At 39.8% G+C, this 20,764-nt stretch overlaps 1 protein-coding gene across 2 annotated transcripts; it reads right to left on the bottom strand.

Annotated features, from left to right (window-relative positions):
- Positions 1-3,756: 3,756 nt before the first annotated feature.
- Arg1 (arginase 1) lies at positions 3,757-14,965 on the bottom strand. Of its 2 annotated transcripts, XM_076859736.2 has the most exons (8): positions 14,909-14,965; positions 10,917-10,989; positions 8,514-8,688; positions 6,430-6,589; positions 4,955-5,049; positions 4,481-4,585; positions 4,156-4,292; positions 3,757-3,926 (listed from the first exon to the last, which is right to left on the bottom strand). In XM_076859736.2, exons 1-8 carry the CDS (start codon positions 14,963-14,965, stop codon positions 3,757-3,759), a joined length of 972 nt encoding a protein of 323 aa, XP_076715851.1. The 2 variants fall into 2 exon arrangements, with proteins under 2 accessions (XP_076715851.1, XP_076715850.1); XM_076859735.2 differs by lacking the exons at positions 4,955-5,049; positions 6,430-6,589.
- Between the last annotated feature and the right edge of the window lie 5,799 nt (positions 14,966-20,764).

Below are 20,764 nucleotides of genomic sequence, written 5' to 3' on the forward strand. Positions count from 1 at the left end.
GAAAAAAAAAACAACAATCTTTAATATCTATTACTAAAACATACCAGGTTTTTGGCAAAGCAGACAATTGGGGAATCCCCGATTGAGCAGGTCCCATAATAACCATCTCATTATTAATGGCTCTTAAGTCTTGCAATAATCTCCATTTACCAGATTTCTTTTTGATGACAAAAATGGGAGTATTATGGGGAGATACGGAAGGTTGTATATGTCCCTTCGCTAATTGTTGTTTGACCAGGTCATGGGCTGCTTGTATCTTTTCTTTAGTCAGGGGCCACTGAGGAACCCATACTGGCCTTTCTGATTTCCAAGTAATTTTTATTGTCACAGTGACCCCTCCTGAAAACCCAATCCATGTCTATCTGTTTTTTGATCTATTTGTATTGGTGCCACTATACCTTGTCCTTGTTCTCCTAATCCTTTTTCTTTCTTAAAACCTTGTCTGGCCATAATAGTGGGTGCATTTGAATTGATGTGATTTGTTAGTGTTAGACCTAATTGATCTAGAACATCTCGTCCCCATAAATTTATAGGAAGATGATCCAATATATAGGGCTGTATAGTTCCTTCACATCCTTCAGGATCTTTCCAATCTAATACCATCGCACTTCTATGGGGATTAGTTCCCACTCCTAGGCCTCGAAGCGTTTGAGTGGTTTGTTGTAATGGCCAATGTTTTGGCCATTCTTGATGAGAAATAATGCTAAGGTCTGCACCTGTATCCAGTAGCCCATTAAATTCATGTCCTTGAATATTTAGTTTTAGCACTGGGTGAGAGTCTAAATTTAAAGAAAGCATAGCCCAATCTACACCTGTGGAGCCTAATCCCCTGGAACCTCTTTCTATAGTACAACTAGAAAATTTATCATGTAGGCTGGGTATTATTAATAACTGTGCAATTCTATCTCCTGGTGAAATTACTGATATACCCCTTGGAGAACTGGCTATAATTTTTATTTCACCTTCATAATTGGGATCAATTACCCCAGGACTCCTTTTAGAGTAGAAGAACTGTGTCCCAATAATAAGCCTACTGTTCCTTTGGGAAGAGGTCCTTTTACCCCTGTGGGAATGATTTGAACTCCCATCTCTGGAGTTAGTACTGTTCTGGCGGAGGCGCAGATATCCAATCCTGCGCTCCGTCTGGTTTGTCTAGTGAGGGATCTAATGGATAATGTGTCCTGGGCACTACCCTGATGGTGTTGCTGGGTTCCTCCATGGTGTTGCTGGGTTCGTCCATGGTGTTTCTGGGTTCTTCCAGTGCCCCGTATATTTGTGGTTATAGGCCCCGGAGCATGGCACCCCCCCCATCCTTTTTTTGGCAATGGAGCCAAATGTTTTTCTCCACGATATCGTGGGTAAACACCTGGTCCTTGTCCATTTTTTGATAATGGAGTACCCTCTATGATGGTTTGAGAATGGCATTCATTAGCCCAATGTCTCCCTCTATGGCATTGTGGGCAAATACCCGGTCTTCTACCCCTTTGATACCTAGTTTTGTTAAACCTTCCTCCTATGGGGCAACTCCTTTTAAAATGTCCTGTTTGTTCACGATTATAGCATGTTTTTGGCCTGGCACCTAAAGGCTGTTCTACTGCAGCTACCAAGACTTGCCCTTGTTCATTAATATCTCTACATAATTTAATATATGTGTTTAAATCTCCATGTTTCCATGGTCTAGGGGCCTCTCTGCATGATCTATTTGCTTGTTCGTAGGCTAGTTGCTTTATTAATGGCATCATTTGTTCTATATCCCCAACGATTCTGGTAGCTGTTTGTATAAGCCTATCTACAAGTATAAGGTTCATTACCTCCTTGTATTACCTTAGATAATTGACCTTGTAAATCTCCATGTCCTTGTAAAGTCTTTCATGCCCTAACCGCATCTGCAGATATTTGTGAGTATATGGCAGGATCATATCCAATTTGTTGCTGCTGACCCTCATAAGGTCCCTTTCCTAACAACATATCTAGATTTCTCTGAGGATAACCAGCCACTGCATTTCGCCTAGCCGTCTCTGTGCAAAATTCCTGATTGGCAACCTTCCATAACAGATATTGTCTTTCATTTAGCACAGCTTTGCACATACTAGCCCAATCTTCTGGCGTCATGTTCAAGCTGGTAATGGATTCGACCATATTTACAGTGAAGGGTGCTTGAGGACCATAGGTTGTTACAGCCTCTTTCAGCTGCTTCACTGTTTTGAAATCTAAAGCATGGTGAATTCGCTGCCCTCCTGCCGTCTCAAATACAGGGCATGCTAATCTTTGAGGTCCTGTCTCAGGATCCCATCTATCAACTACGGGGGTCGAAGGCCACTCAGCATATGTTGTCTCCATAGGCGGAGCTGTTGGTTGGTCACCCATGCCCCCCCCCAATGACAGAAAGGGGTTAGTAGCAACCTCCCATTGTAATTTCTCCCCTGAAGCCCTTCCTCCTTTAAACTTTTTTCCTTTGTCTGACTAACTCAAAAGACTTCCTCTTTTACTTGATGTAAGATATCTTCTCCTAGACTAAGCAAACAAGATTGTACCAACATCCATAATGGTAATGTGCCAACTGGCAGAGTTCCTGGGCTTTCCATTTGTATCTTTTTTAAAATCTTCACCATGATGGTTCCATTGTGATATATTTAACAACCCCTTTTTAATGAACCATGGGCTACACCTTTGTATCGTCTTAACGTATGCCCTAACTGTTCTTGATTTTACTGAGATGCCTCCTTCCTCTAGCACTTTACTTATCGCCCTTTCGGTTTGGTTCTTATTAATTTTTAATTCCATATTTCCTTGATGAAGATACCCCTCATTAAGATAATGCAAAAGAAAACCAAGACAAAATGGAACAAAAATTCATTATATCAGCCTTTCTATCCTCCTGAAATGTCCATTCGTCCTTTCTCCCTATCTGTTCCTCAGACGCAAATAGTTTTTCCTCAGATGTGAGCGGTTTTTCTGCCGGCCCAACCATCTCCAGTCACAGGCAACTTAAAACAAAAGCGAAACAAAATGAAAGAAGAATCTTTAAATGGTTACCCATCTTCTCGCACTGCCCCCAGGGGCGAGCAGTTTACCTTATCACTTACCCTCAGGTGTTCTCCATAGGGGCCACCATATGGCGCACACTGGCTGGGCACAAATCACAAGCCACTTGCAGATTCAAGCAGGAACAAACTTTATTTTTAGAACCCACGCCACACGCCGCCCACTTGAACTCTCCAGGAACTCCCCGAGAACTCCACCAGAACTTCAGGAACTTTTTGAGCACTCAACCAGAACTCAACCAGCGAACTCCACCCACACGAACTCTCTAGGAACTCCACAAGAGCCCAACCGGAACTCAACCCACCCACTCGAACTCCGGGAGAGCTCAAAAATAGCCGGCACCTGATGCAGCAGGATCCGCTCCTTCTGGCAAAATGCCAGGCACCATCTTGACTCGGCTGGGGCTCTCAACACTCACTGGAGAGCTTGTATTGGTGAGTGTTTTTTTCTATGTCAGCACATTATTTGGAAATTAACATGCCTCTCTCTAAAGTTGTCTTTTGATAAAATGGGAAATACACACTTTTTAATTGTACAAAGTTTGAATTTTCAAATCTTGAATTTTCAAGCAGGAATTGGTAGAATTCATACTAATTGGAAAAAAAATTCTGAAAGAAGAGATTTTGAGGAGGATAACTATAGGCTTAAGTATATTATTAGATTTAGTAATTATGTTGTTAGCGCTGGGATTTTTATATCTTGTTTTCACACTTACTTAGGTGGGTTAAGGTAGTTAACTCTAGGCTTATGATTACCCTCCCGAGCAACTCCAAAACAAGCCAAGGTTATTGCTACTGCTGTGTTCACTGTTCGAGTTACTTCTTCTGGTGTCTTCCCAAGAGATGGGTTTACTTCCATTATATCCACTCCTGAGAGTAGCCCTACAACAACAACAAAAAATGTGAATAATGTAATTTATAGAATTGTTATTTTAAAATCAGCAGAGTCCAGCTTCAAAAGTTACCTGGTAGTAAAGAGATAGTGACCAACAGAATATTCTTTAGTTATTGCATCAAGTGATGGATGGGGCTGGGTTTTCAGATCAGGGAGCATAAACACATACTAGCCGAGTGTACACTTGCTTCTTTATTATCTCAGGTTTTTACCTACCTGTTTTGTAAATTTCTTCTGTGATGTACAGACCTTCTCTGTAGGACAGACCCCCCATGACAGGTGTGCCAGTAGCAGGTGTGAAAGCAGGGTCCACTCCATCAACATCAAAACTCAGATGAATTGCCCTTTTCTTTCTTTTAAGAAGTGGGAAAGGATTTCAGTATTTCAGTTTAAAGTTGGTGGTTTAATATTTAGTAGACAACTACAGTTCTTACTCTGCAAACCCAAAGGTTCTATAATTTTTATGCAAAGGCTTCATTCATAACTTACATCAGTTAGTATCATTAGCAAGTCTTATGTCATGCACACGAGAGCATCATACCTTCCTAGTAGATAGCTGAGTGTTTCTTCCATCACCTTGCCAATTCCCAACTTATCCACTTCAGTCATTGAAAAGTATTTAATACCCAGAGTTTTCACAATGTAGCTATCAGAGAAGAGATATTAAAATAATCTACAATTAATAAAGCTGACTCAATTCCCTCCTCTTCCCCGGTTTTTATTTTTTTAAAAAGAAAGATCACTGGTAAAGAGTATATAAAATATTTAAGTTCTGTGAACTGTATGCATGTAATTTTATTTGATTTTTAACAGCAAGTCAAGATATAAATAGCCTGAATAGATACATGTGTGTGTAAATGTATATATATACGTGTATGTGTGTGTATATATGTGTGTGTGTGTGTGTGTGTGTGTGTGTGTGTGTGTTGGTATATAGAGGTGTTCATTTGGGGCTGTAAACATCTAACACACAAAAGAAAAAATAAAGACAAATCACATCAAGGAATAAACTTACTGTTCCCCTGGATCCACGTCTCTCAAGCCAATATACACAATATCCTTGGCAGATATGCAGGGAGTCACCCAGGAGAATCCTGGTACATCAGGGATCTAAAGTGGCAATGTTTCCATTTAGTTAAATGTGTTTCTCTTGAGTAAATCCTACAGGTAATGTTAAGGACATTTGTTGGATTATGTATATTTTAATGTTTAGAATATAAACTTAGAGGATATTATTTTTAAGATAAATAAAGGGAATGCCTGCCTTACCATGTTAACACAATATTTCCCTGTTCTGTGCCACAAGTCTTCTGGGTCCTGCTTCCTCAAAACTAAAGAAATGAATGTGCTTTCTTTACTTTAGTAGCTTCCTTCTTCTCTTTCTCGCTAAAGATCAAGTCCTCTAGATTAAGTCTAGAGTAGCTGAGGGGAATGTAGGACAAGACTCGTTGCTGCTCTTCATATTATAATGTAATGACTGATAACCACTTTGTCCTGGAGCCAACCTTGGCTGTTCCCATATGTTAACTTGACATTTTGCAATTTTATAAACACATTTGTTGGTCCTCAGTTAAAAAAAAAAAAAAAGTTACTTCTGAGCATTTAACAGTACAAGGTTTGAATCCCCTTGAATCGTCATTAGGACAAATATAATTATTATCAATAAAGATATTAATATACTATAACATCAATAAAAATTGTGAGCCACAATGTTAAATCTCAATGTAGAATTTTATCTTAAATCTTCTGAAAAAGAAGGTGCTTTCTACCGTCAATGTGAAGTGAAAAATCATTGTAATCTGCATTGAAGACTTTTTCTTGAAGAGCTCTGATTTACAGGGAACACTTCATAAGGAGGAGAGGTGGTGTGATGTGTAGCAGGAAGAGATGGGAACCAGGAGACAGAGTTCTGCTCCTTCCCTCACAATATACTTGACGTGGTTTTGGAAAGTTGATGACCTCTGAACCTCTAAGGGGTAGTTTAAGAATCCAGAGAGAGGATGTTCTTCAGCATCTGTGAATTCCCCTAAACACAGATTGAAAATAGAGGTAGGCTTATGATGGTTTGGTCTATACTGAACATGTACAGACTTTTTCATTATCACCTAAACAAGAAAGAATAATATCTCTTTATATAACATTTATATTGTATTAGATATTATAAGTAATCTAGAACTGATTTAAAGTATATGCATAGGTTATTTGCAAATACTAGGCCATTTTGTATAAGAGACTTGAGCATTTGAAGGTTTTGGTATCTGCTAAGTATCCTAGAACCATTGCCCCATAGATACAGAGAGACAATTGCCTATGGAGTCAGTTTGCAAACTATGAAGAAAAGTAAAGACAGAGAACATTACCCCCTTTATCACCATTCTTTTGCTTGTTAACATAGAGAAAATGGTTTGCAATTATATCAATGTAAAATGGTTTAGGATGCTTCCTACTTGCCAAGATTATTTTGTAACGGAGTACCAACCAGTCTTTTACCTCTCCTTTCAGTTCCTTTAAGAGGAAAGACACAGGTTGTCCATGCAAGTTCCCAGTGGGGGTTGTCAGTGGAGTGTTGATATCCGTGTGAGCATCCACCCAGATGACTCCAAGGTCAGGATGGACCCTGGCATGGCCAGAGATGCTTCCAATTGCCAAACTTTGGAGGAGAAGAAAGTTTATATGAACCTCAAGTTGTCAATGTCATTACATACCAACATCATATCATTAGCTCACTTAATCTGCCTGCTAGGTTTTAAGTCCAAGTAGCTTTTTTTTTTGGTTATCAGGGATTGAACTCAGGGAAACTTGACCACTGAGCCACATCCCCAGCCCTTTTTGTATTTTTATTTAGAGACAGGGTCACATTGAGTTGCTTGGCACCTCACTTTTGCTGAGGCTGGCCTTCGCGTTCCTCCTGTTTCAACCTCCCAAGCCACTGGATTTACAAGCATGAGCCGCCATGCCCAGCTCAAGTAGCTATTTCGTACAGACTTTCAAATTAGATGCCAATTAAACAATTATGACAATAGAGAAGGTATAGCTTTCACTTAATACTTACTAAAATGTTTAAGTTACACTGCTATCATTACTAAAATGTTTTTAAGTCACCTTGTAATAAAATTGCATTATATAGTTTAACCAAAAATAAATAAATAAATATGCATCAAACCCTAGCCACACAAGAGATTCCTTCACATGAGATACTGCTCAATTCCTAGAGTTAAATCCAGCTGCATTTTGGCAGATACTTAATTCTCTGAAGTGAATTATGACAAAGTCAATTTTTCTTAAAATTTGACTCCTTCATAATAGGAAAGCATCACTCAATTCTTCCATACACTACAGTCATTGGTTCTCTCTACTCTATTCTGTGCTCAGAGCCTCTGCTGTGTCTACAATCTTGCTGCACATTTGATGTCCCACTCTTGACTGGGTTCAGGCCCCTCAAATCCATCCCAAGTACTCTAAACTCCAAACATTTTGCCAGAATGGAAGATCTAATCGTGCCTTGCACAAAAGTTAAAAGATTTGAATTTACTATACAATGCCCAAGTTTCCAACTTGTGAGCATTTAGGCATCATTCAGAGAATCCAGAACTATCAGATTCTCAAAAGGAAAGCAATCATGCCTGATGTCCAGGTTGAGGTTCGTTTTTTCTTTTGGGTTTCCTGACTTTGGGCATTTTTTGCTCTTAAAATTTCCACTTACAATTTTTTCCACTTAAAAAAAGAAAATGTGCCCCACTCTTTCAATTATATATTTGTTAGAGAAGCCCTGGTAACAGCTGGCTTTAAAACACAAAGTTGAGGGTTGTGAATTCATTGACTCTCATATCAAAGCTCAAGAATGTGTCTACTTTTTGATGTCATTAGGCCTCTTCCGGTAATAGCATCCTTGAGAGCAAACATTTAAGAAAGCTCCATCCACAAAAATAATTGTCATACTGTATAATAGTCAAAATTTGAAAATAACCTGAATTTCTGACACTACAAATGTAAATGGTAATGTAATTGCTTGCTGAAAATTATACAGCAAAAAAAAATGATACTTATAGCTGGGTGTAGAGGCAAACCCCTGTAATCCCAGTGACTCAGGAGGCTGAGGCAGGAGGATCACGAATTAAAAGTCAGCCTCAGCAAAAGTGAGGCACTAAGCAACTCAGCGAGACCCTGTCTCTAAATAAAATACAAAATAGGGCTGGGGATGTGGCTCAGTGGCCGAGTGCACCTGAGTTCAATACCTGATACAAAAAAAAAAAAAAAAAGATGCTTACATTTTTTTAAAAAACTTGCTAACCAATTGAGTTCTAGGTATTATAAGTAATCAGGAAAAATGAGCTGACAACAAGCATCACTTATTTAGAAATAGAAGCCTGTACTATTTGGCTAAAATCCACTCCTGTTTCCTGCTATAATTGATAAACATAAAGATATTGTGAGACTTTGCAAATTCATCTGTTTCTGTAATAAAGTAGGAACCGATAAAAATTGTTTTTAAGGCAAAAAATAGAGTGTTAAATATTGGTCGGTGTTTTTGCCGCCTATGCCCGACCCCCAGGGGGATAGCCACTACATAAGACCTGTGGTCTCCACCCAGCACCAAGCTGACTCTGTTGTTCTTCTGGACCTCTGACACCACATCTGCCAGCTGCTCGTTGGCTTTTCCCACAGACTTTGGATTCTTCACAATTTGAAAGGTGCTGTCATTAGGAACATCAGCAAAGGGCAGGTCTCCATAGTCTTTCACATCACACTCTGCAATTAAAAGTCTCAAGTTACTAAATAAAAACAGATTGCAAATCAGTTTGGTTACAAATGCATAAAATAAGTCTATTTTCAAAAGTATAAGCAAAGGCCAAAAGACTGTAAATGTGGTGAAGGTGGAAATCATGCCTGCTTTTGCCTGACATTGTCCTGTCGGCATCATCACCTCACTCTGGCAGGAGCTGTATACCAAGCCCTCAATGAGCACTTATTGTAGCAATCCAGTTAGAGCAGACACTAAAAGAATAGTGGCAGTTTCTGGTTTGGACCTAGAAGGAGGAATCACTGTCCTTACCACTGTCCCTCTGTTTCTCTCTGCCTCTGTACTTTCTGTCTTGCTATAATAAGCATACTTTGTTTTTGTAATCAAGAAACAGTTAAAGCACCCCAAAGAGAGAATACACCAGCATTTTCTAAATTTTTTTGATTCTGTATTAATGATTATTCAGGTTGAGGTTTGTTTTTCTTTCAGGTTTCTTTTCTTTTCGTCATTTGCCATTCTGAAAATTTCTACTTACATTTTTTTTTCCATTTAATAAAGAAAGTTGAGCCTCAGGCTCTCAACGGTAGCTCTGTTACAGAGGCCCTGGTAACAGTGCTTTCAAAGAGAAAACTGAGGTGTTCTGATCCAAACTGTCACCTACTGAAGTAACTCAGCTTCCTCCTTGGTCCTCTAGGATCTGGCTCCGGACAGTGCTGTCAGAATCAAGTATGTGCTTAGTCCCTAGTCTCTGCTTCAGCAAGTTTGGTAGCTTTTTTAATAGGAAAAAAAATTGTAGGTAACCCAAAGTCCCTAAGGATCTGAGTGTGCTTCCTAAAAGGGCCTGAAAAAGGTTTCAAAACTAGAAAGCTTCCTGTAAAACTGTGTACTGGGATCAGTTCAGCCATTGTTCATTTATTATGTCTGGGTGTTAGTGATTCAGTAACACCTCCAAGAGGTATCATACATCTCAGATGAGATGTGACCAAATAAACCAAGTCCATTTACCCAAGCTTTCTATTCTCCTTCCCTCCCTTCCTTCCTTCCTAGATTTATGAGCTATAATTCTTAACTCACTAAAATTTGCTTATTTTTAAATGTACAGACTGATGAGTTATGGAAATATCTATAATCTTGTAACTACCATCACAATTCATATGCAGAACATTTCCACCTCTTTTTGTTTGTTTGTTTGTTTTGCTGCTGGGAATTGAACTCAGGGACACTCAACCACTGAGCCACATCCCCAGCTCTATTTTCTATTTTATTTAGAGACAGGGTCTTACTGAGTTGCTTAGTGCCTCGCCATAGCTGAGATTGGCTTTGAACTCATGATCCTCCTGCCTCAGTCTCCTCAGCCACTGCAATTATAGGCATGCGCCACCATGCCAGGCTTCCTTTCCTTTTATTCCTATCCCCACCCCTAGGAATCATTGATTAGCCTTCTATTGCTATACTTTTGTCTTTCTAGAATTTCCATCAATAGAAGCATGTTGTCTCTTTCACATATCATGTTGTTTTTGAGATGTACCTATGTTCCGGTCTGTCATTTTCATTTTCACTTCTCTTGGGAAAATATGTAAAACTGCTGGGTCAAAAGGTAAATGAATGTTTATTTAAGAAACTGTCCAACTACTTTCCAAAGTGGCTGTATCATTTTGCATTCCTAGCAGAAATACATGAATCTTTCAGTTGTTCCATGACTTCATTAACACTTCATCAGGGTTTTTCAAATATAAAGATAACATATACTTAAGCCTCAACTTTAACAAACATATAATTTTTTGTTTTCATACTTACACATATAAATGTGTGTGCATGCATATACCCACTATGTAAAACCTAGGTGCCCCTATTACTATTATTACTGTTTCTTTTTCTTTCTTTTTTTTTTTTCTTTCACAAATTGGGATCCTCTCCTTCCTGAAACCTCTTGGTTTTTATTTAATTCTACTAGCTCGGCATAGCATCCTCCCCAACCCCACAGTTCTTGCCACATAGGTTCTTTTGTACAGCACTTCAGCTGGGAAGACAAAACTTCTGAATGAGAAGTTCCACCAACAATGCTTACTGAGTGCTTTTCCCAAGCCCTGCCTCTCTGGTACCATGTGGCTATAGAGGTGCATGGTTAGTCTGCAGTTCTGTGATATAAACATCCCTACAAACATTCTGTTTTCTCAGGAGTTCTCATTTCACTAGGAAGGAGATCGGGATGATCATCTTTCAACTTAAAAATTACCTTGTTCTTTAAGTTTCTCCAGCAGACCAGCATTTCTCAAGACTGTAGGGCCTTTTTCCACCCCTCCTCGTGGCTGAACAATTAAAAAGTAAAGTATTTCAGTGGTGATCATGACCACCCAATTCCCACAAGAACTTTTCATTACTTGAATCCTACCTATCAGTTTGTGAGATCCTATAGACCCTGGAATTTAAATCTTCTCGTTTAATCTTCACATCAAGGTAGATTGAATTACCCCCAAGCCAAATAGGAGGAACAGAATCCCATCATGAAGGTTATAAGGTTCTCCTGCTGGACCACAGTTAATGAGTGGCAGAGCTTCTATTTATATCCTGCTCTTAGGATTCCAATGCTGCAGCCCCTCTTCCCATCACACCACTCTATCCACACAGCACAAAGCACCCTGATAGATGAAGATAGAATAATGAAAAGGAAAGGCCGCTGTTTCTGAGCCACTCATAAACCCATAGAAAATGTGGGTGTTTAATACCAGTTACATGGGTAGTTGCGTCAACACAGATATGAGATGTCTTAGTAACAAAACAGTACTCCTAACTCTGCAAGAGGCAGGGTGGGTCAGTGATGGCTTTGTGGCCACATGATCTTTGAGCCAAGTCTTGCAACATGATGAGATGGTCAGAAAAACATGACAGGGTGATGGAGAAATTTTGCAAATCAGGGGAACAGCTTGGGCAAAAGGCATTAGAAGGGAAAGAACGTGGTCTGGGCGAGACCAGCCTGCATCCTGGTCCTCACAGCAATACCTAGGGACTTTTGGGGTGGTGAATGCAGGCAACAGGAAAATCACCACCTGAGAGCTGAAATCATAAAGACCAGCCCAGAAATTTCAGGTTCTGACCTGTTTAAACAGTCATAAGAAACTACACCCACGCTGATTCCACACCTGGGAATGGACACGCCTCTCCTTTCCAGCATGTCCACCTCAAGTCCCCACTGATAGGGGTCCCAAGAAATAATTTTTAAAAAAATATCTTTCTGATTTTAATTTCAAACAGGACTTTTAGATACATCAAGTTAAATCTTTTTATCAGATGAGAAAACATGCCAAAAGAGACATGTTTATCCTAGGATTGGGGCTGTGGCCCCAAAGCAAGCAAATATTTCTTCCCCAAATGACGGGTGGCCTGTCCAAGGTGCCAAGCAAATCCTTGTTGTCAAATTCCTGTCCCTGGCACACACTCTTCCTGACACATTTTGCTCCTTTACTCCAATCCTTTCGAATTTTTTTTTGTATTTTATTTTTGATTAACATACAATATTTGGATAGATTTATGAGGTACAGGGTGATGTCTTGACTCGTGCATACATTGGGTAGTGATCAACTCCAGGTAATTAGCATATCCATCACCTTCAACTTTTATCATGTAACTAGAAAGAGCACATCCAAAATCTCTTCTATTTTGAGATACATGGTACATTACTGTTTTCTACATTTACCCTGCCCTGCCTTATAGCATAGTAACTTGTTCCTCCTGTATAAGGTAACCTGATACCACCTGTGACTTGTACCCCCTGACCAACTTCTTGGTCAAGGAGATGACCAACCATTGACCAAGGAGATGGATTTTCTCCCTCTTTAACTCCCAATTAGGTACTACTTGGTTCATATTCCGTCTTATAGTTTGGTATTTTTGTCTCTTCTCCTTTGTTCGATTTCAATCTAAACTTCTTTCCTTTACAGCACTACATGTTGTCATGTAGGTTTGACAAACAGTAAATGGTCAAAAAAAAAATTGACAAAACTCCCTGGCCTTTTTTTCTCCTTGCCCTTTCCAACATTAGAACAAATTTCATCTACCCCTTAGTTGACACTGTATGTGCTATAAGGCTGTCGATAAAGTTCTCAGAGTGACATCTTCTAGCCTTTGTTTTATTTGTTTGCTTCAAACTGCTTCTCAGGATGAATCTTTGCCTGTTGCTTGGTTCATCTGTCCACTTGGAAACTGCTTTTTAAGTTCCACTGCCTTTTTAAATGGAGCCCAGTCCCTAATGGACCACAACTATCAGATCTACTATGGAGTTGAGCTCTCTGAATAGGCATCAGTGCAAGTCAGGGGCATAGGCTTTAGAAAGAAGCAGCCTTGTCTGGAATCACATAGTCAAGGCTGTGTAACCTTGAGCAAATTACCACACCTCTCTGAACATTATTAACTACTAGATAAAAATAATACCTACCTTATTGTTTCCTTGATGCCTTACAAGGGGCAAGGCAGAGAAAGGAGCTCTTTCTCAGACTCGACCTTCCATCATCTGCCCTCTAGTCTTCCCTTTTTGCCTTGTGTCAAATTTTTATCCCTTTTAAATAGGAACAAATGCTTATATATTTGTCACTACACACACACACACACACACACACACACACACACACACACACTCCTTTACGGCTTAGTATAGAAAAATCTCTCTGTCCTGACAACAATGAGACAATAAGTTTCATTATCATGGCCATGTTTTAATGGGAAAAGAGCAGGGTGTGGGGCGGGGCAGGGGGGGATTACTAAGAATGGGAAATGCATTCAGTGGCACTTTGACACACTATACCTCAGAGGTTGTCATTGTCCCCAGAGGGGCTGTCCTCATCAGGGTTAGGCTTCTGCAGATGCCCCAGGGCCAGAACATGTTTGGACTCCTTCCCTCTCTCCCCCTTTCCTTCCATTTGCCTCCCTTCTTTCCTTCCTTTTTAAAAACGTTTCATTTGCTCTTCTGAGTCACATAACAGTAGAGTGTATTTGGACATATCATACACACATGGAGTACAGCTTCCTGTCTTATTGTTGTGCATGATGTGGAGTTTCTTTCCTACCTTTTTGTTGCTTTTTTTCAATTCTTACTGTTACAAACTCTTTGAAAAATAGGTGAGGATATTGTGGATTTTAAAGGACACCCGTGTCGGCAGGTTGTCCCTGTGCTCTGGGAGGCCTCTTTGGAGGGTTTCCAGGGCAAGGGAAGCAGTATTTACAGACAGTCCAAATGCAGTTGGGGCCTCTAACCTCTGACCTCTCCCAATTTGTTTTGCAGTAAAAAGTCAGAGTGCACATCAAGATTTCAAAATTAAAAGGGGTGAAAGTCTTCTTAAATTTTTAGAAACTGGGAGGAGTCCATTAAAAAAAGAAAGGAAAAAAAAAAAACTCAACCTTTGGAATTTCAACTCACATACTGTCCTGTTCGGTTTGACTTTTTAATTTTCCTCTTTAAGCCCAGACCATGTTGAAGTCTGGAAGGCATCCTGTCATCTCATTATAATTACCAATATAAATGTGTCCAGATAGGGGAAAAGAACTGTTGATTTAAATGTTCATGATATATGTTGGTTCACACTTAGATAGCTCTAAGACAATCTGAAATTTTCATAAACCCTTAGTCCAGACAGTGTTTCCAACTTGCAGTATTTTCCCCCCACTCAGGAAGATACAGGACAGATTCTACCAGCCCATGGACCAACAGTTTCAAAGAATCATTAAACCATAAAATAATATGAATTATTGACAAAGTTGCATAAAACACTATCATTTAGGTTATCCAAATTAAAACAATTCTGAAGATCACTACTGATTAAATATTTCTACTCAACGAATTACATAACTAAACAAATGAGTCTTCTTAAACTCTCCTCTCCCTCTGGATAGTCAAGGAACATCACAAACACCAAAACAACAAAAGCTAGACGAGATGCTGCACTGAAGAAATAATCCATTTCAATGCAAAATAAAAATATTTTAGTTCAACATGAGTAAATGAGTAAACATTCAGTTTCAAACAAAATTGACTCTGAGATTGGGAGCCATAGGAGTAAGTGGGTTTGAGACCATAATTTTGCAATGTCTCAAAATGGTGAGAGGACTTTAAAATGTCCTTTCCTTACCCAGATTGTACAGAAAAACATAACTAACCAGAAAGTGACACCTTACATGTTTTAAAGTCCCAAATTTCCAATACAGTACAGTTATTCAAAGCGGAGGCCTTATACTCACCTGTCCCTTTGAGAAAGGGGCTCCGATAACCCCTACGGATTTTGACTTGGAGCTCATGGTCCTTGATACTTCACTTTGCTGCACCGGTATTCTCAGGTTGCCACACTCTGCAACACTCGAAGACAGAGGGCACATCTTTTTTGCCACTTATAATTGGGTTGAATGTGTTTACTTTATTCTAATGAGGACACCTGGCTCCACCTACTGAGCAGAAAGAGTCAAAAGAAAGGATCACACATTGTTCAAATGAACGAGATTGTTCTGAGCTCAGGTCTCTAATTAAGTGAGCATTATTTAAGTTCCTTGTTCTTGTCTTTGTTGAAAAGCCACTCGAATGACGTTAATCTTTCTTTAGGCAATTGAAAATTATATGTGGTTTCATAATTGCATAAGTAACTATGTCTATAGCTGGATAAACCTGTAGTGGCACCCCCTCCTCCACCAAATAATCTTAATTAAGCTTCTCCAGAGACCCTCACCATAATTGTTTTTATTAACAAAATATCAGCAAAAATGTCTGCAAAGAACTCAGTGTATTTAGGACTTTCTATTTTTTGTTTCTCTGCCTTGTTAAAAGCTAAGTTTGGCAACAGATTTGATGATGTTATGCCTGTTTTTATGGTAAAACCTTTGACTAGTCTAAAAAAATGGGACAAAAAGCACTTTCTGTGAACTCAAAAAAATATAATACTGTTATGTAGACTCCTACAAAAATGTAAACTTCCACACCCATCTTCCTATTGGGTATAAAATTCAAAGAATTTCCAGGTAAAGCCAAAACAACTGTCAAAATCAGGGCCAGATGCAGAGCCAGAAGGTCTGGATGGACGAACCACCTCACCTGGGCGAGGCTGAGACTAAACCAATGTGCCTACTACCATTTAGAGGGCCCCTGGAAAAATAAATGCCCCCAACTGAAGGAAAACAAATGGGCTGCTGCTACTCCTTAGCAGGATAAGAGAGGCCAAGTCATTCAAGGGCAATACCAGCCCTACAAACATGTCCCCCATGAAGATCAATGCCACAGACACCACTGTGATGCCCCTGAGAAAGATTATGTGGGCTGGTAGCCATCGAAAATTATAATGAGGATTAGTATTGACCAGCCTAAATCCCTGTGGGCCCAGGAGCTACAGTCCAAATGCTCATAGGGAGCCAAACTGTGGACCTCATAGTGGACACTGGGGCCCAACATTCCATGGTGACCCAACCTGTAGTCCCACTTTCAAAAACACAGAAGGCAATGTGGGAGCCTCTGGCTACAGGATCATCACCCTTTTCTATTGCCCTGGAGTTACAATTTAGCAGGCCATGAAGTGGTCCATGAGATCTTGTACATACCAGATGGCCTGGTGCCACTGATGGTTTTGAGACCTGCTGAGAAAGCTCTGAGCCCAGATAACTTTTGATGCAAAAGGTCAGGCAGTCTTCTATCATTGGGAAAACCTAAACCAAGGATTTTAACCCTCACAATTCCCTGGGAAGAGGAGTGGTGCCTCTTTAGGCTAGTAGTACACCACAGCAGGGACCAGAGCTCCGTTTCCAAGTACCAGGAGTATGAGCAGAGGATGATCCACCTGGTCTAGCCCAAACATTCCTCCAGTGGTGGTGGAATTAAAACCAGGAACCATACTGGTATGCCTAAGACAATATCATATTCCTCATAAGGCATAACTTGGAATTCAAAAACATTTGGACAGACTTTTGTAATAAGGAATTCTCAGCCTTTGCCAATCACCATGGAATAAACCTCTTTACCTGTCCAGAAACCAGGGACTGATGGTTACCAGCCAGTTCAAGATTTTACATGCAATAAATCACCTTACATACTGTAGTTCCCAATATATACACTCTTCTAAGTCGGCTCCTAGCTGATGCAGCTTATTTCACATTCTGAACCTTAAAGATGCCTTCTTCTGCATTTGACTGGCACCACAGAGTCAGCCACTCTTTGCCTTCTAGTGGAAAGCCTCCAATGGGAACAAAGGTCAATGGACCTGGACTAGGCTACCACAAGGTTTCAAAAACTCACTAACCATCTTCAGGACGGTGCTGGCTTCTGATTTGAGAATCTTTCCTAAATAATGACGTGGATGTTGACCTCTGATGTGGATACACATTACCCCAATATGTAGATGATCTGTTGCAGGTCGGAGCAACCCAAAAAGACTGCACGAAGGAGATATAACTGGTTCTCACTCTCCAATGTGAAACTGGCTACAAAGTCTCAAAGAAGAAAGCCCAATCTGTCAAGCACCTTGGTTTCTATCTGACTCAGAGACAACTGCAACTTGGCCCCAAAAGGAAACAGACAAGACAGTCTTGCTCAATTCCAATCCCTTCCACCAGCTGCCAGATCTTGAGTGCTGAATTCTGTCAGATATGGATCACTAACTTTTCAGTTATGGCCAAACCCCTCAATGAGGCCACAAAAGGGGGAGAATGGGATCCTCTAATGTGGAGACCAATGAAAAAACAAATCAAATCAAAAGAAAACAAAAAACTCCACTGAGGATCTTAAATGAGCACTCACCACTACATGTGGACTAGGACTCCTGGATCTCACAAAGCCTTTCTCCCTGTATGTCCATGCATAGTCTGGAACAGCTGTAGGAGTCCTAACTCAAATGCTGGAGAACTGACACTGTCTTGTGGCCTACATTCTAAATACCTGGACTTTATCATTCTGGCCACCTTGTCTATTTGCCCTTGCAGCCATGGTCCTCTGGTGTTGGAAGCTGATAAGCAGACGTTGGGACAGGAACTGACACTCTAGCTTATACAGGATTTCTAGTGTTTGTTTGGTGTTATTAGTTTGGCTTTGTTAACTTACATTGTTTAACCTATGCAGGTTAATAGACCAAACTGTTGGTCTATCATTTAGTTTGGTTTCCTTTGATAATCTTGGGAGGCTCTACCTCACTCCTGCTCCAATAGTGGAAATGTTGTGAACCATGTGTCAAGTCAATCTATTATAAGCAAGGGGTGATAATAGATATATATTTATATATATATTTAGGACCTGCCCACCAGAGAGATGCTAGAATTGGATGACTGTTTGTCTCTGGAAAAGACCTTGGGATCCCCTTGTATGAAGATCTAGGACCAAGGAAAAAGAGATCCATTGGAAATGAGTTGGTCTAGGAGGTCAACAAGTCTGGGGTAAAGAAGGATGGCCACCCCAGAGGATTATTGCCACTATGGTCCTGCTACCTGGGTACAGGACAGCAGCTAGGGCTATAAAACTCTAGTTTATATGCTAAATTACAACTGTACTGGAAAATTATTTCTTATAAACTGTACTGGAAGTTATTATTAACCAGACTGCCAAAGCCTTTGAACTCTTAGCCACACAACAGGCTCAGATGCAAGGAGCTATCTATAGAAACTACTTGGCATTACATTATCGGCTGGCTACAGAGGAAGAACCAAGACTCAGCCCAAGGCACTGTGGCTCTCTGAACCATTGAGCTGAAAGATTAAACACTGGCAGTGTCAGCTGTTTATCCCCATGTGCCCCTGAGTAGTTGTTTATCATTGTGCAAAAATACGGATTAAAAAGTAATATACTCCAAGGGATCCCTCAACTTTAAAAGTGTATGATTGTAACTTTAAAGAAAAATCCACTGAGAAGAAGTAAACCTCTTTTTTCTACTGAGGGAGAAAACATTGTGAAGTATTTAAATAACTTAAAGCAGAGATTTTTGTCTGTGGTATTCCCAGTGCCTAGAACAGTAGTTATATAGGATGGCCCTGAATACATAGTTATTGAACAAATAAGTGAGGAAACCCAGGTCTCACAGACCACGTTGATAGGATTATTTGCCAAATAGATTTCCTAAGCTCTGCCTGTGGTTTTGCTTCTATCGTCTAAATATTTACCTGTGGTATTCTTGTATAGCCTAAATATTAACCTCTTGATGTTGACATTGCAAATGACTTTTCCTAATCTGTCAGGACTCTTGATAATTTTGTATGTGTTTTCATTCAAAGTTCTTAATTTTAAAATAGATAGTTGAATAATCTCTCTCTAATGCCCTGGAACTTTAGGAGTTTTAAGTTCTACTCATTTACTTCTATATTTTTTCTATTTGCTTTAGAGTTTATCTTTCACATTTACTTCTTTAATCCATCAACATCCACCTTGATATATTGTGTAAATTCTCCAACTCTTATTTTCCCCTTTCTGGTCCATCAGTATCCTCAACACCACTGGACAGTCTACCTCTATTGCCACTGATCTGAGTGCTGCCTCCATCACATACCAAGTTCCCTTTCATAAATGGGTCAGATGCTGAGCAGTTTTCTTCTGTTCCAATGATTTATTTATTTGTGGTTGCACCAGGTCACAATGCTTTATTGTATGACCTTCTTTGGTTTTCTTTCTTTACTCCTTTTTTACAATTGATTGATCTTCTATATCTTCAGTCTATATATTTAGAATAAACTGTTGAATTCCTTTCAAACAACCTGCTAGAATTTTTATTAACTTTATAGATTCACCCACAAAAATTTGCCATCTTCCAAATTTCATTGCCAGAATTTTTTCTTTGAAAGCTCCTTCCTATACCAAATTGAGATTGCCTTCCTGTCATTTGACCTATTAATCACACTTTATCCAAGTAAAACACACTATTTCTTGGCTGTCCTATATTTCTCAGGTTTCTATTGTTTAGGATGAGTATCCTCATATACCTCACCAGTTTCTTGAATTGCATAATTGCTATTCTCTTTAAGTCACCAACCTGACCACTCCTTTAAAAGCATCTTCTAGCTTCCCTGTGGGGCATTGAGAGCCCAGGGTGTACATCCAGATGTAAATGGAGTCATGTGGCTCATCCAACACAAATTTAGTAATGCCCACCTTTTCCAACAGCTGATAAAAATGTTGAATAGAGAAGTTTTTAGGCAAGAATACTGTGCTATTCTTCTGGAAGCCTCCACCCAAAGTGGCACAGCTCCATCAATTAGTCATCACTATAGGTTTAGCTGTTCATGAATCCCTAACTCAACCACTCCATCTTGTTCACAAGGGTGGCATAAAGACACCTGTCAAGCATCTATAAAATTTCATTACACCTGTCTGCTACTTTTTATCATCTACCTGTATGACTACTATGAAAGGAACTGAACTGTCTCTGACAGGTCCCGTTCTTGGTGACCTCATTTTGTCTCCTACTGATCACTGCTTCTTTTACTTTTGCAATCTCCAAAGCTGCCATCCCAGGACTTTTGAAGGAAGAATACCATGGGCATCTTATCTATGACATTCTATCAGAGCTCCACTTTTCCCATCTCAATTCTTCATTTATTTTAGAGTATTGGTGTTGGATTTTTTTTAATCTTCCCTTAATAATATAGACCTATTAATATTTCTACCCCCACTCTCTTTCCTATCTGGCATTTTCCTGAGGACTAGATCACATTTTATTTGACATCAATCCAAAGCTACTAGAGTGTGATTTGGTACATAATAGGCCCCTGTGTTAGTTTCCAATGGCTCATGTAACAGTAATACAAACTGGTTGGCTTAAAACAGCAGAAAGTTATCATCTCACAGTTTGGAGACTGAAGGTCTGATATCAAGGTGCCATCAGAGTCACTCTTGCTCTGAAATCAGCAGCAGAATCTCTCTCTGCCTCTTCCTAGTTCTCGGAGGCTGGGGAGGGTGGGGAGACTGGCAATCTCTAGTGCTCTTTGGCTTTCAAATCTTAAATGATACCTGCAATGACCTCATTTCCAAATACAGCCACATTCTAAGGTACTGAATCTTAGGACTTCCAACAAACATATGTTTGGAGGGAGGGAACAATTTAACTCCTAAGACACTTCAGTTGATGCTTTTGAAATAATGAA

This window comes from Callospermophilus lateralis, chromosome 6 (assembly GCF_048772815.1).
Source record: "Callospermophilus lateralis isolate mCalLat2 chromosome 6, mCalLat2.hap1, whole genome shotgun sequence".
NCBI classification, from domain to species: domain Eukaryota; kingdom Metazoa; phylum Chordata; class Mammalia; order Rodentia; family Sciuridae; genus Callospermophilus; species Callospermophilus lateralis.